The 17625-nt window shown below is 44.7% G+C and overlaps 2 protein-coding genes across 3 annotated transcripts in view; both read right to left on the bottom strand.

Annotated features, from left to right (window-relative positions):
* Window positions 1–1812: 1812 nt before the first annotated feature.
* Window positions 1813–4489, bottom strand: LOC130164367 (zinc finger HIT domain-containing protein 1-like). Its single transcript, XM_056369052.1, has 6 exons — window positions 4287–4489; window positions 3596–3693; window positions 3388–3463; window positions 3225–3304; window positions 2970–3139; window positions 1813–2867 (listed from the first exon to the last, which is right to left on the bottom strand). The coding sequence occupies exons 1-6, from the start codon at window positions 4309–4311 to the stop codon at window positions 2846–2848; spliced, it is 471 nt and encodes a 156-aa protein (XP_056225027.1). The 5' UTR covers window positions 4312–4489; the 3' UTR covers window positions 1813–2845.
* Window positions 4490–4943: 454 nt separating this feature from the next.
* LOC130164270 (uncharacterized) overlaps window positions 4944–17625 on the bottom strand; it is a 64789-nt gene continuing 52107 nt past the window's right edge. The window contains exons 10-12 of one of the 2 annotated variants that reach the window (XM_056368896.1): window positions 9813–10136; window positions 8246–8566; window positions 4944–6361 (exon numbers count right to left, since the gene is read on the bottom strand). In XM_056368896.1, the coding sequence (XP_056224871.1) occupies window positions 6270–6361; window positions 8246–8566; window positions 9813–10136 (737 nt within the window). In that variant the 3' untranslated portion in view covers window positions 4944–6269. The remainder of the gene's footprint in view (window positions 6362–8245; window positions 8567–9812; window positions 10137–17625) is intronic. The other variant, XM_056368897.1, reaches the window with a different exon arrangement.

The raw sequence follows: 17625 nt of genomic DNA, 5'->3' as shown, positions 1-17625 counted from the left end.
TAAGTCAACAAACTGTGAGTAAGTTAAGATGAAGTTATTTAAAACTGTGGCCATCTTAAATGAACATGATATCTGATCACTCTGAGGAGAAGAAATAACCTGCCACCTTCGTTCCAACCGTCACCTGTGGTCATGAGATCTGGGTAGTGACCGAGAGAATGAGATGGGTTTCCTCCGTAGGGGGTCTGGTCTCAGTCTTAGAGATAGGGGGAGGAGCTCGGGGTAGAGTTGTCCTTCATGTCTAAAGGTGGTTCTGATGAAGACGCCTCTTGGACACTTTCCTTTGGAGATTTTCTGTGCATGTCCAAGTGGGAGAAGACAATCGAGTAGACCCAGAAATCGCTGTAGGGATTACATATCCCATCTGGCCTGGGAACGCTTTCCCCCCAGGAAGCTGGAGAGAGGAATGTCTCAGACTTCCTGCTTAGCCCGTTGCCACGGCAACCCCGGATAGAAGAAGAAACTGGGTGGATGGAAAAATAAATAAAATCAAATGAAACCTTGAATGTGTTCATGGTTTCATTTGATTTTATTCATATTCTATCCAACACACACACACACACACACACACACACACACACACACACACTACCTTGTGTGTTCTTCACCCCTTTAAACACACTGACACCAAACACGAGACCAGCAGCCGTCAGAAGCAGGACAGCTGAGAGAACCCAGGGCCAGAGAGGAGGACGATCTGTAGTCGACACAAACAACAACATGACATTAAAATATTAAGACAAAATTAAACTTTAAAACATTTCTGATCAAGTCACAACAAACTGAGTTCTACTCTGACCTCTGACCTCAGTCTCCTGCTCTGACCTCTGACCTCTACAGGAAGCTCAACCTGTGATGATGTGAGGTCAGTGCTTGTTACTGAATCCAAACATCAGAGGTGTAAATTCAAACACAACAGGAGGGTTAAAGGAGAGTCAGAGACCTCCAGGTCAGAGGTCAGAGGTCAGAGAGGCTCGGACAGCGGAGGCCTGATCAGCTTTGGGGACCAGTCAGGATCTAAACTGTTACCAGGGCCCTGCCAGAGGATCTGAGGCAGGGAGCGGCCTCACAGGGAGTCAGCAGATTGTACATGTAGGCAGGAGCCACACCTTTAAAAACCAGCAGGAACATCTTCACATCAGGCCAGTGAAGGCAGCAAGGACTGTGTTAACAGCATGTTTTCTACCAGCTACAGTCTTTGGACCTTTCACCTCCAGACAGCAGAATAAAGGCCGCGGCAATAATCAAGTCTGGAGCAGAGAAAAGCTCCGATGACCTTCTCTAAGTCTGTAGAGGGAAGAAAGGATCCGAACCAAGGAGGAGACACTGACACACACACTTACCTTCTGTGTGCTTAATCCGTTTATACATGCAGACACTGAACACAGCAACAAGAACCAGCAGAACCAGCAGAACCAGCAGAACCAGCACAGCTGCGAGAATCAGTCTGGACGTTCTGTAGTCGACACAAACAACAAGGTAAAAACAAATAAAACTTTAAAACAACATTTCTGATCAATTCACAGGAAACGTCTACTCTGACCTCTGACCTCTGACCTGTATCTACAGCTCTGACCTTTTAAGTCATTCACAGTAAAACCAACTGTGTGAAGTGAAGACTGTGAGGTTCAGGTTCAGTCCAGAACGCCACAGATCAGTTCTGAGGAAAGACAAAGAGTCAGTTTCCTGGTTCTTCTCAGACCTGTTGGTCCAGGTTGTGTCAGCATGAACGTGTTGCTCCATGTTTCCAACCTGTGGCTCCACTTTCAGGTTAAATCCTTAATAACTGAAGCACAGAGGAAAAGACCACCGTCATTTTTATTCACTTTAATTCTCTTCATTTATTTTGATATTGACGAGCAGCAGAAAGTTATTGTTGTGTCACAAACACTTCTGCAATAAATCACATTATCACATTAAATCATTACAGTCACATTTCATACGATTAGACGTTAAACATTCATGATCATTGTTGAAGCCTCTCACCTGCTTCATGCTGCTTTTAAAACATCTGTCCAAACCTGTCAATCAGCTGGACATTTATTTTCTATGACTATATTATTGCATCTATCTAGACAATATCACATTTCTAGGACTTACAATGATAAATATTAAATTCTATTTGTCAATGATATTAAAAAAAACAAAGAATAGAAAAGTCAGCATGAGAATAACCAGGCGACACAGGATGAGATTTAAATATCAAAGTGTTTTTTATGACAGAATTAAACCACCATATTCATTATTTACAGAAGCAGCAGCAGCTGCAGGAACCTGACACTCGTCCTAAAGCGGCTCATGGTGACGTGTAACTGCTGAGGGGTCACATGACACGACCAGGAGCCATGGACCCATGTGACCTGCAGGTGGCTCTGCAGGAGAAGTCAGAGGATCCCATTAATCAATAGTATTGATCCTGCTCCCAGCAGACAGCTGATTGGTTCAAACAACTCTCGCCGTCTTTGTCCCGATTCCAGCTTCAACTACTGATGATGTCATCGTTGCTTCATCTGTTTATTGATTGTTGATCGGTGACGTCTTCAGCGATTTGTTTTGTTCGACCATCAGTCCAAAAATTCACTTTTCTGTCACGTGACGCAGAAAAACCTTAGATCCTGAAATGTGAGGATGTGGAACCAGAGAACGCTTCAGTCGTTCACCTGAAATGTGACGGAAACGATTCATCAACAAACCTTCTGTCAGGCCACTGACGGCTGCAGCTCTCGTCCTGATTGGCTGACAGAGAGCAGCTGCTGTTGTCGGGTAAAACATATGTTTGTTCGAGCCGCAGCTCCATCGTCTCACACGACCCGTCTCCTCCATCGCCGTGGTGACGGGGCGGGAGTTACAGCGTCCACTTCAAACACCTGCAGAGACACAGAGGACAAAACAAGACTGAAGACAGGAGGACGCAGAACAAAGACACTGGATCTGCCTCACGGTCTTTAGGAAGACAAGGGTGTGCGTACCTGGTCTCTCGGTGCGTGCTCAGACACCTGCTGCAGCAGTAGCGCCCCCCGCAGGTGGTGCAGGTGTAGTGAGAGGGGAAACCGCAGACGCAGCAGAAGTGACGGGGGGGCAGCGAGGAGGGAGGGGCCGCCGCCGACAGGTAGTTAGGCTCGGGCTTCTCCGACAGGTTCTACCAATCACAGAGCAGAGGAGGAGTCAGTCGACGGCCAATCAGCCAATGAGAGAGAGAGAAGAGAGCGGGGGGTGTGACCCACCTCCTCCTCCAGCAGGGTGGTGAAGTTCTTCCTGAAACGTTGTTTGAAGTGATCGCCCCTCGTCTTCCTCTTCTTCTTCTCTGGACAGAGACACACAAGATCATGTCAGACACGAGGCACAAGACCACGCCCCACGCCCCACCGTCCTCCAATCACGTCTCACCTGGTTCCTCTGTCTCACTGAAGGCAGGGAGGCGGGCAGCGGGACCCGGGGGAGGGAGGGAGGACAGAGGGTCGTCCTGGAAACGCAGAACAACAACACGTCAACACCGCCCCTCAATGAAGACCATGACAGGTGGGCGAAAGCTGAAGAACAGGTAAAGTTAGTACAGAGAGCTGGACTCACGTCACCTGTCTCACCACTGACTCACCTGGAAGTTGTCTTTCTCCAGAGCCTCCAGCTGTCTGCTCAGTCTCCTCTGTCTGGTGGCTTCATCCAGGACTCTGCGCTGACCGGCCTCCACCCGAGCTGGGGGGGGGGGGGGGGGGCAGATGGGGGGGAGAGAGAGGGAGAGACATCACTGTGCTTCACTCTGTTCCGTAAATTCAAACCTAACTTCGTTATAAAAACTCACAATTTCATCATTTCCATACTTTGTTTATTGACTGAAACTGGATGTAAAATAGTTTGCGACTGGTTCTGAACCGAAGAGTGTTGGACTCATAAAACGTCACTTATTAAAAAACCCCTCAACAATCCCTGACGTCATCACGCTGAAATAAACCGATCCGTCTTCTTACGTCAGGGTTGAGTTTAAATCGCTGTTCCTCCGGGACATCTATGAGCGGAATTTACTGTGTTGATAACATTTATTAAAGAGTGACAGTGACATTAAACACGACGTGTATCGATCAGAAAACCGCACAGCCGTTTCAAATGTACGTTTCGTCAGTTAGACTCTGAGCCGCCGCTCACGGGCGGGAAAACAGACTCAAAAACAGACAGAGAACCTGTGAACGAGACTTTACACTCTGTAAACCTTAACTCTTCACTAACACGTCACTTGTAACTTTCAAAGCCACGTTTTAATGAAGAATTTGTTTAATTTCAACAAAACTTACCGGAAGCTTTCTTCTCCAGCACCATGTCGGCTGTTTCCGCCTTCTCTCTACGGCAGCCGCAGAGACACAAACCGAACCAGACGAAGCGCGTAGTTATTTACAACAGGTTCACTGACCCACTCACTCACAGACGAGTTTATAGTTGGACTAACTGTAAACATGATGTTCTTCAAATCCCAAAAGAACTAAAGAGGCATAAATTGTGGCGCCAATGTGATTTCATTTGCTACGACAACAAAAAAGGGACATCAGGCTTTTATCTGAGCGCGTTTCGTTTTTTTCTTTGTCGCCATCTGCCGGTAAAATAAAACCATTAACGCCCTTCACAAGTCTGTTAGTATTGACCAGTTTAGACATTATCAATACTACAAACTAGTTGACCGGCAGGAAATAAACGGCAACTGTTCTAAAATAATTAAACAGTTTATGTAATTTTTAAGTTAAATGAAGCTTTTTGAGTTTTGAGCCGTTGATAAGACAAAAAAAAAATAAAAGAAAAAAGGGACCACAACACATTTAAGAAAATGGCTTATTAATAAACAATGAAAATAATGTCTTATATGTTATTTGATTTTATGGATCACTGACTGAATATTGTTAGTTACACATATCTAATTGATAATCCATCTGACAATAAATAGATATCATAGCCAGGGCTGGTTTGTATGAATTTAGTCAAAAAACAAAATTATTGTACAAAAAGAAAATGAACGTGATTAAAATCAGGATTAAGTCAGTTCACTACAGGAGTTTCAGTTCAGTACAGATCATTTTCAAGGACTTTTTCAGTGATGATCTCACTCATATGAAAGACAGGAATCAACCACACACCAATGTGTTCCTATCTGTGGAAATCTGATTTAAAATAAGAACAGTCCACACTTGACTGTACTTATTTTTGAAGTCATCTTTTACAGACAAACTGATAGTAAGAACTTACTTGTTAAGTTAGCGAGAGTTTGGCTAACATACAGTTGCGCTCTCTTATTGTATTGAACCCAGCTTCACATTTATTATTATCCAACTCTCAGCAATGAACCAACACACCTCTGAAACCTTTGCCCCGCCTTCAACCTTTAGCTACAGGCTAAACAAGCTAGCAAACATGACAACTCCACTGTCGTTCATGAACTAGCCGCGACCATTTGAACGATAACATGATCCTTCATTTTAGTTTTTCTCTCATTTTGATGACTGGAAAACTTTTCCAGGTTTTCCAGGATACGTGTGAACCCTGAGGACACTCTAAGAGTGTAGAGGATCTGAAGCAGAAGTGTCCTTCATGGACTAAGAGTGTGTGTCCACAGTCAGATCCTGGACTGGTCCTGGTCCTGATCCTCCCAGACCCAGTCTGTGAGTGAAGCACAGCTCACAGTCCACTTCAGAGGAGGACGTGAACATGATCACTGAGCTCAGAAACTCCATCAGGACGTAGAGATCCTGGAGAAAAGATTTGCTCCGTCCGAGGTTCAGCTCCGCCTGAGAGAAAGAATAAGAATAAGATGTTCTGTAGCAGAGATGTGATTGGTCGGAATGAACAGCAGGTCCACACAGTGCTGCAGCCAGAGGAGATGGAGCAGGTGGAGGTGGAGTTGATGTGGATGTTGATACTGAGCTGAGTTCACTTCAGTCTGTTGTGATTTCACATCATCCATGGTTCAGTTCAAATTCACGTGTGATGAAGACGAACCTCAGTCATCACATAATGTTTAGTCAGTAACTGTATATATGATCAATACTGATCAACATGTGACCACAATGATCAATACTGATCAATAGTGAGTCTGCAGACTGTGACAGTCAGTAAGACTCAGAGTGAAGAAGAAGTTGACAGAGCGTCCTCCTGTCTTCATCCATCGTCCATCAGCTGCTTCACCTCCATTTTCTCTCTGGTCCAAAGTCAGGATCAATGATCAAAGATCAATCAACAGACCAATCAGACTGATCGATCAACAGACCAATCAGACTGATCGATCAGACCAATCAAACGGATTGATCAGCCATCAGAGGAGTTGGATCAGTGGAGCTGCTTCTGTTCCTGATGTCGACTGTTTCATCTTTGACCTGAGTTCTCTCTGTGGAGGAGACAGAAGACAGTGAGACAGAGACAAACAACCAGAGACAAACAACCAAGACGAACAAACAACTAGAGACAAACAACCAGAGACAAACAACCAGAGACAAACAACTAGAGACAAACGACCAGAGACAAACAACTAGAGACAAACAACTAGAGACAAACAACCAGAGACAAACAACCAGAGACAAACAACTAGAGACAAACAACCAGAGACAAACAACCAGAGACAAACAACCAGAGACAAACAACTAGAGACAAACAACTAGAGACAAACAACCAGGGACAAACAACCAGAGACAAACAACTAGAGACAAACAACTAGAGACAAACAACTAGGGACAAACAACTATAGACAAACAACTAGAGACAAACAACCAGGGACAAACAACTAGAGACAAACAACCAGAGACAAACAACTAGAGACAAACAACCAGAGACAAAGAAGATACAAATAACTAGAGACAAACAACCAGTGACAAACAACTAGAGACAAACAACCAGTGACAAACAACCAGAGACAAACAACTAGAGACAAACAACCAGAGACAAAGAAGATACAAATAACTAGAGACAAACAACCAGTGACAAACAACTAGAGACAAACAACCAGAGACAAACAACCAGAGACAAAGAAGATACAAACAACTAGAGACAAACAACCAGAGACAAACAAGATACAAACAACAAGAGACAAACAACTAGAGACAAACAACCAGAGACAAACAACCAGAGACAAACAACTAGAGACAAACAACCAGAGAAAAAGAAGAAACAAACAACTAGAGACAAACAACCAGAGACAAACAACCAGAGACAAACAAGATACAAACAACCAGAGACAAACAACTAGAGACAAAAAAATAGAGACAAACAACCAGAGACAAACAACTAGAGACAAACAACCAGAGACAAACAAGATACAAACAACTAGAGACAACAAACAACTAGAGACAAACGGCCAGAGACAAACAACTAGAGACAAACAAGATACAAACAACCAGAGACAAACAACCAGAGAAAAACAAAGAACCAGAGACAAAGAACCAGAGACAAACAAACAGCCAGAGACAAACAACTAGAGACAAACAACCAGAGACAAACAACCAGAGACAAACAACTAGAGACAAATAACCAGAGACAAACAACAAGAGACAAACAACTAGAGACAAACAGCCAGAGACAAACAACTAGAGACAAACAACCAGAGACAAACAACAAGAGACAAACAAGAGACAAACAAACTAGTTATTTTTCAGGGCTGATACTGATCGTCAGTAATCAATGAGATTGATAACTGATATTTGGACCGATCAGCCAACACAGACCTACTGCTGTATGAGGACACTCACTGTGGCGTCCAGGTGTTTGTATTATTCTGTCCAACCCGTTTCTATCAGTGAATGTAGGTAAATAAGAGAAACAGCTGTATAATGTCACACAGCTCCACAATGATCATCAACATCTGTCTGAAACTGTTTTAATACCTTCATGAAGGAGGATTTACTGCAGGACTGTTGCATTAGACTCCATCAGTTTAATGTTCCTAATAAACTGATCACTGAGTGAATATTAGTGATTATCAGCTGTAATCACAGACTGTAAAGAGCCTGACTGGAGTTAACTGCTGGATTTCTGTTCTCACCTGTGAACCGACTCACCTGGTGACATGAAGATGTTCTTTATTATTATTATTATTATTATTATTATCACCAATAAGATGTTTGACCCCGACCCTTTTAAAGTGTCACACGTTTACTCAAAGATATTTGATTTTATCTATAAAAAAAACCCTTATCGATATTCAGAAAATGCTGAATTTTACCACTGATAATAAATCGATCCCTAAACAAACAGCCAGAGACAAATAAACAACACTGACCTTTGACCCTGAGAAACACTGTTGTCCCTCTCAGTAAGTCTCCGTCCCTGTAGACTCTACAGGTGTAGTCTCCTCTGTCTCTGACTGTGAGGTGTTTCAGGGTCAGACTGAGGTCTCCAGTTCTCAGTGGATCTTCCTTCATCTCTGTTCGGTCTCTGTAAACCTGGTCCTGTTCTTCAGGTCTGTCAGAACCGTTCTGATACACATGGACCTTCCTACTGTATCTGGTCCACTCCACTCTGATGTCTCCAGACAGGTGAGGTGTGGTCTTGAAGGGCAGCTGGACAGACTCCTCCCCTTCCTCCACCTCCACCCTTTGACCTGAGAGGAGAACAAAGCACAACATGAGCTGTATAAACAGCAGCAGCAGCTTTTAATCTCTTTACTGAAGGATTACAAAGTTGTAGAGAAACCTGAAGGACAGAACCAGATCAGACCAGAAGGGAACAGGGGACACTAATCTAGAAACTAAAAGCAGGTGTTGAAGGTGTTGGAGACCATCAGAGTCTTGATGCTGTTGGGATTGTTTTGTCTTTTCTTTGTCACATTTACACTGATGGATGAAAACTGACCATTGAAGAGAAGAAGAGTTCAAGTCCAAACATGTCTGTTGACAAACAAACAATCAGAGACAAACAACCAGAGACAAACAACCAGAGACAAACAACAAGAGACAAACAACCAGAGAAAAACAACTAGAGACAAACAACCAACCAGAGACAAACATCCAGAGACAAACAACCAGAGGCAAACAAAAAGACACAAACAACCAGAGACAAACAGCCAGAGACAAACAAACAACCAGAGACAAACAACCAGAGAAAAACAACTAGAGACAAACAACCAACCAGAGACAAACATCCAGAGACAAACAACCAGAGGCAAACAACCAGAGACAAACAAAAAGACACAAACAACCAGAGACAAACAGCCAGAGACAAACAACCAGAGACAAGCAAACAACCAGAGAAAAACAACTAGAGACAAACAACCAACCAGAGACAAACATCCAGAGACAAACAACCAGAGGCAAACAACCAGAGACAAACAAAAAGACACAAACAACCAGAGACAAACAACAAGACACAAACAACCAGAGACAAACAACCACAGACAAACAACAAGACACAAACAACCAGAGACAAACAACCACAGACAAACAACCAACCAGACACAAACAACCAGAGACAAACAACAAGACACAAACAACCAGAGACAAACAACCACAGACAAACAACAAGACACAAACAACCAGAGACAAACAGCCAGAGATAAACAACCAACCAGAGACAAACAACCAGAGACAAACAACTAGAGACAAACAACCAGAGACAAACAGCCAGAGATAAACAACCAACCAGAGACAAACAACCAGAGACAAACAGCCAGAGATAAACAACCAACTAGAGACAAACAACCAGAGACAAACAAACAACTAGAGACAAACAACCAGAGACAAACAAACAACCAGAGACAAACAAACAACTAGAGACAGACAGCCAGAAACAAAACAACCAGAGACAAACAAATAGAGACAAACAACCAGAGAAAAATAAACAATACTGACCTTTGACCCTGAGACTCACTGCTGTCCCTCTCAGTAAGTCTCCGTCCTTGTAGACTCTACAGGTGTAGTCTCCTCTGTCTGTGACTGTGGGGTGTTTCAAGGTCAGACTGAGGTCTCCAGTTCTCAGTGGATCTTTCTTCATCTCTGTTCGGTCTCTGTAAACCTGGTTCTGTTCTTCAGGTCTGTCAGAACCGTTCTGATACACATGGACCTTATTGTTGTGATGGTCCATCCACTCCACTCTGACGTCTCCAGACAAGTGAGCTGTGGTCTTGAAGGGCAGCTGGACAGACTCCTCCCCTTCCTCCACCTCCACCTCTTGGTCTGAGAGGAGAACAAAGCACAACATGTTTTTAATCTCTTTATTGAAGGATTACAAAGTTGTAGAGAAACCTGAAGGACAGAACCAGATCAGACCAGAAGGGAACAGGGGACACTAATCTAGAAACTAAAAGCAGGTGTTGAAGGTGTTGGAGACCATCAGAGTCTTGATGCTGTTGGGATTGTTTTGTCTTTTCTTTGTCACATTTACATTGATGCATGAAAACTGACCATTGAACAGAAGAAGAGTTCAAGTCCAAACATGACTGTTGACAAACAACCAACTAGAGACAAACAAACAGCCAGAGACAAACAACCAACCAGAGACAAACAACCAGAGACAAACAACCAGAGACAAACAACTAGAGACAAACAACTAGAGACAACTGTGTTGTTCATCATTAAATGAAGAAACATCTTCTTGTGAACATGAGCTTGCGTTCGAACTTTATTATATTACCTGCGTGCCTCTTCAACATCCTAACTCCTCTAGTTACTTCTTCATCGTGTGTTCCTGTTTTACGAAACGCACCACACTCTCTAATACATAGCTCCCTCTGCTGGTCACCGATGTTATTACACCTGACTCACTGACTATGGGCACATCCCCCTTTCTTTGAGGCTATAACAAGATAACACATTATAACTAAACACGTATTTCCTTATATCCATGAATCATATCAACATCAAAACGACAACGTCACAACATCTTTCTTAGCTTGCCTCTGTTGAACATTTCAGAACACGTTCCTGTGTCACTGAGCTCTTTTATACAAATACACAAACTTCTACTTCTTTTTCGGTGGAGCTTGTGTGACTCATCTCTGGCGCTCGTGAAAGTGCATCTGCTAACACTAGGTGTTTGCCTGGCGTGTATATCAACTTGAAATCATACCTCTGCATTTTTATGATGAGGCGCTGGATCCTCGGCGACATATCATTCAGATTTTTCTTTATTATTGACACAAGGGGGCGATGATCTGTCTCGACTGTGAAGGTGGGAAGGCCGTATACATAGCAGTGAATATCTCCAGTCCATAAGCCAGTCCAAGACATTCTTTCTCGATTTGGGCATATCTGGCTTCAGTCAAAGTCATAGATCTGGATGCATATGCAACTGGCTTCCAACGTTCTCCTTCAGCTTGAAGCAATACAGCACCAAGCCCGTCCTTCGATGCATCTCCTTCAGTTTCTTGGTTGAGTCATAATATGCAAGCACAGGGGCAGTTGTCAGAGTGGTCTTTAGAGCATTCCATTCCTGCTCATTTCTCTGTGTCCACTTGAAGTCTGTGGAATCATGGAGTAGCTCTCTTAGTGCTGACGTTCTCACTGACAGGTTGGGAATGAACTTTCCGATGAAGTTTATCATCCCCATCACTCTGAGCACACCTTTCTTGTCTGTGGGGCGTTGCATGCTATGGATGACTTTTATCTTTCTTTCATCTGGCTCTACACCTTGAGCAGACAGTTTGTCCCCCAAGAATGTTACCTCATGTACACCAAAATGACATTTAGAACGGTTTAGCTTTAGGCCATTTTCACGTACTCTTTGCAGCACTTTTGTTAGTCTTTTGTTATGTTCCTGTAAGGTGGAGCCCCAGATTACTACATCATCAACATAACAACGGACCCCTTCTAAACCCTCTAACATGTTGTCCATGGCACGATGAAAAATTTCAGAGGCTGAGATTATGCCAAATGGCATTCTGAGAAATCTGTATCTTCCATAGGGTGTGTTGAAAGTGCAGTACTTTGAACTTTCGTCATCCAGCTTAATTTGCCAGAATCCCTGCGCTGCATCTAGCTTTGAGAAGTATTTGGCTCCAGCTATCTCACTTGCAATCTCCTCCCGCTTTGGAATCTGGTAGTGCTCGCGTTTGATGTTTTGGTTTAAATCACCAGGGTCCATGCATATCCTCAGTTCTTTGTTTTTGTTCTTCTTGTCCATACAGACCATTGAGTTCACCCACTCGGTTGGTTCTTCCACTTTTGTGATGACCTTTAACTGAGACATTCTGTCCAGTTCCTTTTTGAGGCGCTCCCGAAGTGGAGCTGGAACTCTCCGTGGTGCATGGATTACTGGTTTTGCATCCTCTTTTAGTTGGATTTTGTATGTGTATGGTAGGCATCCCGATCCATTGAAAACATCTTGATAACGCTGCACTATGTGGTCAACTGTGCCTGTCTGTGTGCTTACTGCTTCTGAGCAGTTGATGTGGTAGACTCTCCTCACCAGATTTAGTTTCTTTGAGGTTATCCCACCTAGCAGCGACTCACGGCCCTCAGGAACAACAGAAAACAGTACATTATAGTCTTTGTTCTTTACTGTGACTTTGAGTCTGCACTGACCTTGCTTTTGATGTCCTTTCCGTTGTAGTCTTTCAGTGGCACACTTTCCCTAATCATTTTGGGCTTTTCTTTCATGGCATTCATTTCTGTCATGCTGATCAGGTTTGCTTGTGCGCCTGTGTCAATCCTTAGTGCCACTAGAGCTCCATTTATTGGCAGTGATACAATCCATGTGTCATCGTCTTCTGTGTGTCTGTCATTTTCCTTTGTGTTACTGTGCTCGTTTTCAATATGGTCACATGACACCATCCCCACAAAGAAAGTCTCACTCAGGTTAGTTTCCTCAACTAGCCGCACTGATTTGGGCTTGCCTTTGGACAGACATTGTTTAGCAAAATGATTTTTTCCATTACATTTTGAGCATCTTTTGCCATAAGCAGGGCACTGCCGGGGCTCATGTCTGCCACAACATCATTCGCAGGAGTATGTCATGTCATCTGTGTTTCTCTTTTGTGGCACATTCTTTTTCATCTAGTTTTTAACCACAGCTACTTTTGCATCATTTACTGTAATGACACTTTTTTGATTGAATGTCTACATGCTGCTGGGCTAGCTCATTTGCATGGCACAGTCTCTCTGCCTCGTCAAGAGTTAGCTTAGCCTCTCTTAGCAGCCTTTCCCTTGTCCACCTATCACTGATCCCATACACAATTTGATCACGGATCATGGAGTCCTTTAGATCTCCAAAGTCACACGACTGTGCTTTCAATTTTAAGTCTGTCACAAAGCAATCAAAAGTCTTGTCCGGCTGTTGCATCCACGAGCAGAACACGTACCTTACATACATTGCATTTTTCTGCGGAGAACAATGTGTACCGAATTTTTCCATCACTTTGTCGTACTTATCCCTGTCATCAGCTTCCTCAAAGTCTAAAGTGTTGAAGACTTCTATGGCTTGGGGACCAGCTACCGTGAGTAGCAGCGCTATTTTTCTGGTGTCGGATTTAGAGTCCAGTCCGATGGCAGACATATACAGCTCGAACCGCTGCTTAAAAGACCGCCAATTACTGTCGACATTTCCCACCAGCTTCAGTCCCTCCGGTGGCCTCAAAGTCTCCATTTCGAACGAAACTGATGCTTGTTGAATAATTCACTCCTGGTACCATGTGTTGTTCATCATTAAATGAAGAAACATCTTCTTGTGAACATGAGCTTGCGCTCGAACTTTATTATATTACCTGTGTGCCTCTTCAACATCCTAACTCCTCTAGCTACCTCTTCATCGTATGTTCCTGTTTTACGAAACGCACCACACTCTCTAATACATAGCTCCCTCTGCTGGTCACCGATGTTATTACACCTGACTCACTGACTATCAGCACAACAACCAACCAGAGAAAAACAACTAGAGACAAAAAACAAGAGACAAACAAACAACTAAACACAAACAAACAATGAAAGACAAACAAGACACAAACAACCAGAGACAAACAAACAACACTGACCTTTGACCTTGAGAGTCACTGTTGTCCCTCTCAGGAAGTGTCCGTCCTTGTAGACTCTACAGGTGTAGTCTCCTCTGTCTCTGACTGTGAGGTGTTTCAGGGTCAGACTGAGGTCTCCAGTTCTCAGTGGATCTTCCTTCATCTCTGTTTGGTCTCTGTAAACCTGGTCCTGTTCTTCAGGTCTGTCAGAACCGTTCTGATACACATGGACCTTCCTTGTGTCTCTGTCCGTCCACTCCACTCTGATGTCTCCAGACAGGTGAGGTGTGGTCTTGAAGGGCAGCTGGACAGACTTCTGCCCCTCCTTCACCATCTTCACCTCCACATCTTGACCTGATAGGAGAACAAAGCACAACATGAGCTGCACAGACAGCAGCAGCAGTTTTTAATCTCTTTATTGAAGGATTACAAAGTTGTAGAGAAACCTGAAGGACAGAACCAGATCAGACCAGAAGGGAACAGGGGACACTAATCTAGAAACTAAAAGCAGGTGTTGAAGGTGTTGGAGACCATCAGAGTCTTGATGCTGTTGGGATTGTTTTGTCTTTCTTTGTTACATTTACACTGATGGATGAAAACTGACCATTGAAGAGAAGAAGATTTCAAGTCCAAACATGTCTGTTGACAAACAACCAACCAGAGAAAAACAACCAGAGAAAAACAACAAGAGACAAACAAACAACCAGAGACAAACAACCAGAGTTGTCAATTGACCACCACCTGGTGATGAGTTGGATCAGATGGCGGGGGAAGACACCACGCAGACCTGGCAGGCCCAAACGGGTTGTGAGGGTCTGCTGGGAAAGCCTGGTGGAAGAACCCGTCAAGATGATTTTCAACGCACATCTCCGGCAGAGTTTCGATCACGTCCCGAGGGCGGTGGGGGACATTGAGTCCGAATGGGCCTTGTTCTGCTCTGCTGTTGTTGAGGTGGCTGTTGTGAGCTGCGGCCGCAAGGTAGCTGGGGCCAGTCGTGGCGGTAACCCCCGTACCCGCTGGTGGACACCAGAGGTGGGGTAAGCCGTCAGGCTGAAGGAGGAGGCCTACAGGGTGTGGTTGGCCTGTGGATCTCCGGAATCAGCTGACTGGTACCAGCGGGCCAAGTGGAGCGCAAAAACTCGGGCGTGGGAGGAGTTCGGTGAGACAATGGAAGAAGACTATCGATCGGCTCCAAAAAGGTTCTGGCAAACCGTCCGGCGCCTCAGTGGGGGAAGGCGGCAACTCGGTCGCGCTGTTTACAGTGGGGGCGGGGAGCTGCTGACGTCAACTGAGGATATAGTCGGACGGTGGAAGGAATACTTTGAGGAGCTCCTCAATCCCACCAACACGTATTCCGTGGAGGAAACAGAGTCAAGAGACCTGGGGATGGATGGTCTGATCTCCGGGGCAGAAGTCGCCGAGGTAGTGAAACAACTGCGCGGTGGCGGAGCCCCGGGGGTTGATGAGATAGGCCCTGGGTATCTCAAGGCTCTGGATTTTGTAGGAGTGTCTTGGTTGACACGCCTCTGCAACATTGTGTGGACATCGGGGGCAGTGCCTCTGGAGTAGCAAACCGGGATGGTGGTCCCCATCTTTAAGAAGGGACTGTGTGTTCCAACTACTGGGGAATTACACTCCTCAGCCTCCCCGGTAAGGGTTCTCTTGGAGGGTTTGGGTTCGATGGTGGGAGGATCTCGTCTCTGCTTTTTGCGGATGATGTGGTCCTCTTAGCATCATTGGGCACCGACCTTCAGCTCTCGCCGGGGCGGTTCGCAGCCGAGTATGAGGAGGGTGGGATGAATATCAGCACCTCCAAGTCTGAGGCCATGGTTCTCAGTCAGAAATGGGTGGATGGCCCGCTCCGGGCCGGGGGGGTGGCTCTGCCTCAGGTGGAGGAGTTTAAGTATCTCGGGATCTTGTTCACGAGTGAGGGTAGGATGGAGCAGGAGATCGACAGGCGGATTGGGGCGGCGTCAGCAGTGATGCAGGTGCTGAATCGGCCCATTGTGGGGAAGAGGGAGCTAAGCCGGAAGGCGAAGCTCTCGATTTACCGGTCGATTTACGTTCCAATCCTCACCTATGGTCATGAGCTTTGGGTAATGACCGAAAGAACAAGATCACGAATACAAGCGGCCAAAATGAGTTTCCTCCGCAGGGTGGCCAGGCTCAGCTTTAGAGATAGGGTGAGGAGCTCGGTCATCCGGGAGGGACTCTGAGTAGAGCCGCTGCTCCTCCATGTCGATTGGAGCCAGTCATCTGGTGAGGATGCCTCCAGGACGCCTCCCTTGGGAGGTGTTTCGGGCATGTCCCACCGGGAGGAGGCCTAGGGGCCGACCAAGGACACGCTAGAGGGATTATATCTTTCGGCTGGCCTTGGAATGCCTCAGGATTCTCCTGGAAGAGCTGGTGGAAGTAGCTGGGGAGAGGGCCAACTGGACCTCTTTGCTGAGGCTGCTGCCTCCGTGACCCGGGATCCGGATAAGCGGGAGACGACGAAGAAGACGAAGCAGACGAAGCAGACGAAGCAGAATTAATTATGATAAATCCGAAGCTTTGCCTCTGGGTGACTTGGGGATAAAAGTGCCTTGCCCAACTTTCTCTTCAAATGGTCTGATTCTGGTTTTACGTATTTACGTGTTAAGATCTCTGCCACCTTGAATAACCTATATAAGCTTAATTTTGCCCCAATTATATCTTTAATTAAAAGTGATATGCTCAGGTGGTTTGACCTCCCCCTCTGCGGGTTGGGTAAGGCAGTTTAATTAAAATGAATGTCATCCTGAGGATTCTCTATCCAATGCAAATTCTCCCATTGAGGATAAATAAGTCTGTATTTTGTGATATTGATAAAGCTGTTTTGAAATTTCTTTGGCCCAGGAAACAAACACGGCTCAGTCTTAAAACACTGCAGTTGCTCAGGGAGAGGGCGGTCTTTCAATGCCTCACTTTATGTTTTATAACTGGGCATGCCACATGCGCATAGTGTTAGGATGGCTAAGACATTTTCTGGATTCTAGACAGGAGACCCATACTGATGCCTGGCACTGCCCCCCTGTCTCTACTCAGCTTTGTTACTAATGAAAAGTCTTTGCTTCTAATCCAGGTCAAGAACAGTCCACTTATGATTAAAACAATCAGAACTTGGGAGAAGATTGCAAAATTTACCCAAAGAAAGGGTCCGACTCCAGCCCTGCACCTCATTACACCGAACAAAGCTTTCCCCCGGGTATAGGTTCAAACATATTTCAATGCTGGTATGATTACGGTATCAGGATTGTTGGTGACTTCTTTGAGGATGATAAATTATCATCATTTGAACAAATCAGGACCAAATATGGTATACCATCTCAACATTTTTACGGCTATCTTCAGGTCAGACATTTGATTATAGGTCTTGATCTCCCTGGAAACCAGCCAATAGCCTCAGCTTGTGCCTCATTCTTATTACAGTTTCACCAAAATAAAAAAATGATATCCTATTTCTACGGAAAACTACAGTGTCTCAATACAGAACTAAAAGTATATGGAACGAGGACTTGCCGACTGAGTTTGGAGAGGAACAATGGTCCAATGCAGTGGAGTCGTAGGCAAATCTTTTTGTGCAACAGGCTAACGGAAAACCTTCATGAGGGAGGATTTACTGCAGGGCTGTTGTATGTAACACAGTAATCCCTTTACTCAATGATATTTGTTTTTATCAGTTAAAAACAAAAAAAATG

The sequence above is a fragment of the Seriola aureovittata genome, chromosome 23 (assembly GCF_021018895.1).
Source record: "Seriola aureovittata isolate HTS-2021-v1 ecotype China chromosome 23, ASM2101889v1, whole genome shotgun sequence".
Lineage (NCBI taxonomy): Eukaryota > Metazoa > Chordata > Actinopteri > Carangiformes > Carangidae > Seriola > Seriola aureovittata.
Note: the sequence above shows the minus strand (reverse complement) of the source record. Positions and strands in the feature narration are given on the sequence as shown.